We start from the raw sequence: 9391 nt of genomic DNA on the forward strand, positions 1-9391 counted from the left end.
TTAACAGAAAGAAAGAAAGAAAATGCAGAAAGAAAGAAAATGCAGAAAGAAAGAAAGAAAATGTCCTCTTACTACCCAAGATACGACTTCATACTACCAACAAGAAACTGTGTTTTCTTCTTTTTACTTTTGAATCAATACATTTGTAATAATCCACTAAAATTGAAGTCCAAATTATAACATTATAGACTCGGATTTTATATTAACATTATTTTAGGAAATTTTATTTTCCTACTTTTCTTTAACTGAAAGAAAGAAAAATGTCCTCTTACTACCGAAATACGACTTTTTACTACCAACAAAAGAACTGTTTTTTTTTTCTTTTTTTTTTTTCTTGTCAATCAATCCATTTATGATAAATTGATAATCTAATAAATTTGAATCACAAATTAAAACATTAACACCTCAGGTTTGCTGAAAAGTAATAGAAATAGTATTTTTCAATTATGCTTACATCTAAAAAAATAGTTTTTACTGTTGATCGGGGATATTCTTAGTTTACGTAAGGATAAATATTTTTTATTTTTATTTCCTTACAACTAAAAGAGCGCAAAATATTACTTTTGTAGTGTAACAAAGGAAATAGTTTTAATTATATAAATTTTGAAATAACTTTTTAAATAGCCACACAATCCGGATGTATGAATTTATTTATTTTTAAAATAAATTACACTAAAATTTCATGATGTTTTGAGCAATTACAAGTACTTTAGTTGTTTCTTTTGCATTAACTAATGTTTTTTTTTAAAATACTTAAAAAATATTTATAAAATTTGTTTGGATAAATTTTTTCATAAATACTTTTAGGAGAATAAAGTAAGAAAAAAAATGAAATAAATTTTTTCACAAGGTAAAACTATATTATGTATAAAATATTTTGTAGATTTTTTTTTCTTATTATCATCTTCAAAACCTTACTTTTAATTTATAGATAAGTTGATTATAATTTATAAAAATATTTAGTTTTCTTTTCTTTTCTATTTTTCTCTTCTAAAAATTTCATAGAAAAAAAAATCAAAATAGACCCATACTATATAAGAAATCGATGAGATTAGTTTAAGAATAGAAAGGAAAAAAAGTGTATGTACAATTTCATAAATTCTGAAGAGATATTTATATAAATTATTTTTATTTTTCTCCCCGCATCTTTTCCATCGTTCTTCCTTCCGATACCATTTTAGTTTTTCCCTATTCAAATCAAAGTCTCATTACATAATTTACACACGCCCCCATATCAATGACTTAATTACTTTTAAACAGATATATTTGTTATGAATAATAATTAGTGGCTTAATTAGTGGATGTCAATATTTATTATCAATCATTACCATTTATATGTCCGTTATGTATTATTCCCTTTTTGTGTAATTGTTTAGTTACCACATGTACTTATAAATAGGTTACTCCTCTCCCTAAGAGAATACATCAGTCAGATTCTTTTCTCTATCTCATACTGTCTCATTTCTTCTCTCTATTTTTTCTCTCTTTTATAACACGTTATCAGCACGATAGTCTTTTTATCTATTGGTTAGTTATTCATCTTTCATAATAAGAACTTTATCAAATATTTATATTATTTACATTAATATGAATCAAAGTCGTCCGGAAGACATTATAGTAGTCCCGAAGATACTACGAAATAAAGAAATTCTTCATACATTGTTGAAAAGACATTATAGTAGTCCCGAAGACACTACGAAATAAAGAAATTCTTCATACATTGTTGAAATGTCTAGAAGACATTATCAAAGAAAAATGTTCAAACTCTATTATTTTTTTTCACCAGAAGTGAGAAAAATCTATGTTTTATTGATGCGATACATTCTACATATTACATACATTTATTTTGCCTAATATATATGGTATGAGGAATATATTTATTCTGCCTAATAAATTTATGACACATATTTTCTGTTATTAATTTAAATATTCTGTAATAAATTTTTTTTATGTCATATCAATATATATATATTTACTATATATTCTATTTGTTTTGTGCGATAATATATATTAAATTAGAGACGATTTGATTTTCATAATTAAAGCAGTATTAATTTATAAATTTATGGCTATTTATGATTCCTTTATTATTATTATTTTTTTCCCCTAATTTTATCTTTCTTTTATGATAGTATTGAACATGTCAAATATTGCGAAACTCTAATTTGTTGCTCTTGACATTACGGGAAAGAATTATTTATCTTGGATATTAGATGCTGAAATACATTTAGATGCAATGGGTCTTGGAGACTCTATTAAAGAAGAAAACAAAGCATCTAACCAAGATAAGGCTAAAGCTATGATTTCTCTTCGTCATCACCTTCATGAAGGGTTAAAAGCTGAATATCTTACCATAAAAGACTCACTTGTTCTTTGGAATAATTTAAAAGAAAGATATGACCACCAAAAAACTGTGATTCTCCCAAAAGCTCGTTATGATTGGATGCATTTACGGTTACAAGATTTTAAATCTGTAAGTGAATATAATTCTGCAATATTTAGAATTACTTCTAAATTGAAATTGTGTGGAGAAAAAATTACTGATGAAGATATGTTAGAAAAAACATTCTCCACTTTTCATGCATCGAATGTGCTCCTGCAGCAGCAATATCGAGAAAAAGGGTTTAAGAAATATGCTGAATTAATTTCCTGTCTCCTTGTGGTTGAGCAAAATAATGAGCTTTTATTAAAAAATCATGAGGCTCGACCAACTGGCTCTGCTCCATTCCCAGAAGTGAATGTTGCAACCCATGATAAAGAAACTAGTGGTCAAGGCTATGGTCACAACCGTGGAAATATTGAAGATATGTGTCTCGCTGATAGTGCAACGACTCACACAATTCTCAAGAATAATAAATTCTTTTCAAATTTAGTGATGCAAGAAATCAAAGTTAGTACCATATCTGGTACTACAAATATAATTGAAGGCTCCGGAAGAGCTAATATATTGTTACCGGGAGGAACGAAGTTGCATATTAAAAATGCATTATATTCTCCTAAGTCTTATAGAAACTTATTAAGTTTCAAAGATATTCGTTTAAATGGGTTTCATATTGAAACAAACAATGAAGGGAATGTAGAATATCTTTATATCACGAGAATCCACTTGAATAAAAAGGAAGTATTGGAAAAATTACTTGCTTTCTCTTATGGACTGTATTGCACGTATGTTAATACAGTTGAAACAAATATTATTGTAAACCAGAAGTTTACAAATCGAAATAAATTTGAGGTTTGGCATGATCGATTGGGTCATCTTAGGACTATCATGATGCGAAAAATAATTGAAAATTCATGCGGACATTTATTGAAGAGCTAGGAGATTCTTCAATCAAATATTTTTTCATGTACCGCTTGTTCCCAAGGAAAGTTAATAATTAAACCATCACCAGCAAAAATTGGGCATGAATCTATCTTATTTTTAGAACGAATACAAGGTGATATTTGTGGACCAATACATCCCCCATGTGAACCATTTAGATATTTTATGGTTTTAATTGATGCATCAACAAGATGGTCACATGTTTGTTTATTATCAACTCGCAACCAGGCGTTTGCGAGATTATTAGCTCAATTAATTAGATTAAGAGCTCATTTTCCTGATTATCCAATTAAGAAAATTCGTTTGGATAATGCTGATGAATTCACATCTCATGCTTTTAATGAGTATTGTATATCTATTGGAATTGATATTGAACATCCGGTAGCACATGTTCATACACAAAATGGACTTGCAGAATCATTTATCAAACGTTTAAAACTAATTGCAAGATCATTACTCATGAGATCAAAACTTCCAATGTCAACTTGGGGGCATGCAATCTTACATGCCGCAATATTAATTCGCATCAGACCAACAAGTTATCACAAATTCTCTCCTTTATAGTTGGTCTTTGGTGAGCAACCCAATATTTCTCATTTGAGAATCTTTGGGTGTGCTGTATATGTTCCAATTGCCCCTCCTCAAAGAACCAAAATGGGTCCTCAAAGAAGGTTGGGAATATATGTTGGGTATGAATCCCCATCTATAATAAAATATCTTGAACCATTAACAGGCGATTTATTTACGGCTAGATTTGCCGATTGCCATTTTAATGAGTTGATTTTCCCAACATTAGGGGGAGAACAAAAACAGTTGGAAAAGGATATTAGTTGGAATGAATTATCACTATCTCATCTTGATCCTCGTACAAAACAATGTGAACTAGAAGTTCAAAAGATAATTCATTTGCAAAATCTAGCCAACCAATTACCAAATGTATTCACAGATCCCAAAAGGGTGACTAAGTCATATGTACCAGCGGCTAATGCTCCAATAAGAGTCGAAGTCCCTATTGGACAATTTAATACTACAAACGAGTCACAAATACGCCTGAAGCGTGGTAAACCAATTGGTTCCAAGGATAAGAATCCTCGAATAAAAAAGGGAGCTAAAGAGTAAAATGACCAAATTGAGGATGTAAAAACTCAAAAAGATTCCTCTGACATAACTCATATTCCAGTTCTAGAAGAAACTCAGGTACCTGAAATTATTGAAAATGAAGAGATCTCAATAAATTATGTCATGAATGGAATACGATGGAATCGAAACAATGTCAATATTGATGATGTGTTTGCATATAATATAACACTAAATGAAATAAATGATATTGAGGATCAAGAACCAAAGTCCATCAACGATTGTCGACAAAGAAATGATTGGCCAAAATGGAAAGATGCAATTGAGGCAGAATTAGACTCACTTGCTAAACGAAAAGTTTTTGGACCGGTACTATGTACACCAAAAGGTGTAAAACCAATTGGATACAAATGGGTTTTTGTGCGAAAACGAAATGAAAATGGTGAAATTGTGAGATACAAAGCAAGACTAGTTGCTCAAGGTTTTTCACAAAGACCCGGTATTGATTTTGAAGAGACATATTCACCTGTAGTGGATGCCAACGCTTTTCGATATTTAATTAGTTTGGTTGTACATGAAAATCTTAATTTACATCTAATGGATGTAGTTACAGCATATTTATATGGCTCTCTTGATGCTGACATTTATATGAAACTCCCAGAAGGATCTAATTTGTCTGACGATGCAATTTCTAGAGAAGATTATTCGATTAAATTAAATAAGTCCCTATATGGGCTAAAGCAATCAGGTCGTATGTGGTATAATCGACTGAGTGAATACTTGTTACAAGAAGGATATAAAAATGATCCAATTTGTCCGTGTATATTTACAAAAAGATCTGAAAATGGATTTGCCATAATTGTAGTTTATGTAGATGACATAAACATTATTGGAACTCCTGAAGAGCTTTCAAAAGCAATAGATTGCTTAAAGAAAGAATTTGAAATGAAGGATCTAGGAAGGACAAAGTTTTGTCTAGGATTGCAAGTTGAATACTTAGAAAATGGAATTCTTGTGCATCAAGAAGCTTATATAACAAAGGTGCTTAAAAGATTTTATATGGACAAATCACATCCATTGTGCACTCCCATGGTTGTAAGATCTTTAGATGTTAATAAAGATCCATTTAGACCCCAAGAAAAGGATGAAGAAATACTTGGTCCTGAAGTACCATATCTTAGTGCTATAGGAGCACTAATGTACCTTGCTAATTATACACGACCTGATATAGCGTTTGCTGTTAATTTGTTAGCAAGATATAGTTCTTCACCTACACGAAGACATTGGAATGGAGTTAAACAAATACTTCGTTATCTTAGAGATACAATGGATATGGGGTTATTATATTCAAATGTTTCCAAACCAGAACTAAATGGTTATGCAGACGCAGGTTATTTGTCGGATCCTCATAATGGTAAATCACAAACAGGATATTTATTCACAAGTGGTGGTACAGCCATTTCATGGCGATCTGTAAAACAAACCATATCAGCCACTTCATCTAATCATGCTGAAATTTTAGCATTACATGAGGCAAGTCGTGAATGTGTTTGGCTAAAATCTGTGATTCAACACATACGGGAAACTTGTGGTTTATCTTCTGGAAAAATGACATCGACAGTTATATATGAAGATAATGCTGCATGTATTGCACAATTGAAAGATGGATACATCAAGGGAGATAGAACAAAGCATATTCTACCAAAATTCTTTTTTACTCATGATCTTCAAAGGAATTGTGATATAAATGTTCAACAAGTCCGCTCAAGTGACAACTTAGCAGATCTCTTTACAAAGTCACTTCCAAGAAAAGTTTTTGAACAGTTGATACACAAGATTGGACTCCGTCGTCTTAAAGATTGTATGCATGAGGGGGAGAAATAAATATTTATGAATGTTGTACTCTTTTTCCTTCACTAGGTTTTTATCCCACAGGGTTTTTCCTAGTAAGGTTTTAACGAGGCACATTCTAAATATTGGACATCCAAGGGGGAGTGTTATGAATAATAATTAGTGGCTTAATTAGTGGATGTCAATATTCATTATCAATCATTACCATTTATATGTCCGTTATGTATTATTCCCTTTTTGTGTAATTGTTTAGTTACCACATGTACTTATAAATAGGTTACTCCTCTCCCTAAGAGAATACATCAGTCAGATTCTTTTCTCTATCTCATACTGTCTCATTTCTTCTCTCTATTTTTTCTCTCTTTTATAACAATATTATTGTTTTTGACCGAAATATTCTTATATATATATATTTATTTCCTTTAAAAAAAATTATTTATTATTATTTTACATTTATATTCTTTTCTTCCTTTCAATTCATCCCTTTCTCCGTCCGGTCATTTTTTCTGTTATTCAAAACATTTTTTTTATATTTTTTATCTTATTACCAAAATAATTATAACTAGGCAATCGCCAAAGCAACACCACAGATTCACACCAGTCACCCCATTTGTAAATAAAAGGATTAGTATATTTGAACATAGTTTTAGAAGGAAAGAATGAGAAAAGGAAATGAAGGGTATGGTAAGAAATAATAAATGTGAGAAAAAGAGTAGGTAGGGTTGCAAAGGCGGCTTGGGAGTTGGGACTAGTGAGTAATTGAGTGAAAGTGAATCCTTTCCGACATTTTGACTATAAATTGCATGATTCAGAATCCAACCGACACCCATGTTTTTGCAGCCTGGCGAAGTGGTTTCACACGATGGAGGTTCAAGTGGTGACTCCTCCCACGGATTTAAACTTGGACAGCAACTGCTCCTCCCCCTTCATCACCGCCCCCTCCAGCCCCCAACGCTTCGCCAACGGACCCTTCTTCTTCAGCGCCCCCACCAGCCCCACACGTCTCACCTCCTCTGTTCCCTTCCTCTGGGAACAAAACCCATCACAACAAGATTTCGAGTTCAACTTCACCGCCCACCCCGACCCCCCTTCTCTCTCCGCCGACCAACTCTTCCACGCCGGCAAAATCCGCCCCCTCGACCCCCCGCCCTCCGCAGAGGCCGCCACGGAAACTGTCCTCATAACAGAACAACAAGAGCGCACGCGAGGGAGGGAGAGGCTTTCGGCTTCTCTCCGCAAAGGAAGCAGGTCCTTGTCTCCCTTGAGAATCTCCGACATCGTCTGCGACTCCCAGGATAAAGCTGTTTCTGTTTCTTCCTCCACAAGCAACACCAAATCCTCCTTCTTGTCCTCGATTCCCTTCACCAGAAAATGGAGGTTCAGGGATTTTCTCCTCTTCAGGAGCGCCTCCGAGGGGAGAGCCACCGACAAGGACCCGCTCAGGAAGTACGTCGCTCTCTCCAACAACGACGACGTTCCCAACAGCAGCTTCCGCTCCACCGAGAGCTCCGGTTCGGTCTCCAAACGCCGCGGACCGGTTTCGGCCCACGAGCTGCATTACACGCTCAACCGGGCCGCTTCCGAGGAGTTGAAGAAAAAGACCCCCTTGCCTTACAAGCAGGGCTTGTTGGGCTGCTTGGGCTTTAACCCTGGTATGCATCATCACATTTCTAAGGGAATTGGCTCATTCACACGTTCCTAATCCCCTTTCTTCTTTTTCTGCTTAATTAGCTTTTCACACGCCCACATGTTCACCTCGCTTTCTTATTGCTGTCTCCTTCTCCACAAAAGACACTCCAATTTGTATCAAAATAATTGTATCATTCACATCATACATGCCTATACGTATTACCTTATGTTTCCTAGGTTCCACTTAATTATCGTCAAATTCACTAACATGCATATAGCTTTAGCATAACATGTTACCTATTTAATTAATCATTCATCGTCTTGTTTAAGATGGGCAAAAATGTCAAAATTGATTTAAAGAGAAAATAAAAAGACAATTTTTATATTTTGTTTATCAAATTTAATTTCTGTCTTTTTTTAACACAATAAAAAAAATTTCATCCTTACATATATTTTCTCGGTTCTCTGGTTTTTTTCCCCTTTAACTCAAACATTGATATATGTTGGATCCGGGTGTTACTCTGTTTGTTTCTTTCGAAGCAAACAATGTTAGAGACGAGGGAGTGTTATTTAATTATTTGTGCTATATTTTTAAATATTAAGAACATCTTTAACAATAATTTTTTATTAGATTCATAAATTTAAGATTATATATAATTAATAGTCGTACAAAGATTAAAACTTCATATTTATTATACCAATTTTCTTCACTATCTCTCATAAATTTAAGAAAAAGTTGTTTTATAATTTTAATATGTGAGTAATTGGTATATTCAAATTTAATTCCTATTTATGTTAAAATAATATTTAATCAATAAAAATTACATTATGCAAGTTCAGATGATAAATTTAAGATTTTTTTATATAATTTTATTAAAGTAATTGATATTTTCAAGTTCAATTTTTGTATGCATTAAAAATAATGTTCGGTCGATAAAAATTTTGCTAACGCACAGAAATTTATAAGGAGCCGTTATTGATCGTTAAAAACTGTGTCACAGATGTAAGATTCATTTTACTAATAATTGTATTAATGAGGAGACAATTTAGTGAAGTTTTAAAATTTTATTTAACGTTATAAGACTAAAGAAACAAAAGTTAACCATCTCCTTCATTATTGCATATTAGATACATGCTAAGCGAGTTTTGTTTTCAACATCCGAGAATCTGTGCTAATACAATGAATAGTTCGATTTTGTATAATAAGCGACTTGTTTGCAAAGAAGCGTTTCAATATTTGACACAGTTTGATGCAGTGACGGTGAAATGTATAAACTATAAACGGAGAATGATAGCAGAACATGGTTAGCTAAAAGAACCGTGTAAAGAATATAAGCATGAGATAAGAAAAGAAGGAAGCTTTTGGTGTATATAATAATCATTAAGATTTGGAATAATGATAGCAACGGTGTTGTACAGTGTAAAGTGTGTGGTTGAAATGGGCACCCACAGTCAAATTAAAGTAAAAATAAAGGTAGGGATACCAAACCTGTGATTATGTGTCGATGGATC

The 9391-nt window shown here is 32.6% G+C and overlaps 1 protein-coding gene across 1 annotated transcript; it reads left to right on the plus strand.

Annotated features, from left to right (window-relative positions):
* The first annotated feature begins 6927 nt into the window (after window positions 1–6927).
* On the plus strand, window positions 6928–8106 carry LOC109800219 (calmodulin-binding protein (DUF1645)). Its single transcript, XM_020360975.3, has one exon. The coding sequence runs from the start codon at window positions 7113–7115 to the stop codon at window positions 7950–7952; it is 840 nt and encodes a 279-aa protein (XP_020216564.1). The 5' UTR covers window positions 6928–7112; the 3' UTR covers window positions 7953–8106.
* The last annotated feature ends 1285 nt before the right edge of the window (window positions 8107–9391 follow it).

This window comes from Cajanus cajan, chromosome 3, assembly GCF_000230855.2.
Source record: "Cajanus cajan strain Asha chromosome 3, NIPB_CcT2T_4, whole genome shotgun sequence".
Classification (NCBI taxonomy): Eukaryota; Viridiplantae; Streptophyta; class Magnoliopsida; order Fabales; family Fabaceae; genus Cajanus; species Cajanus cajan.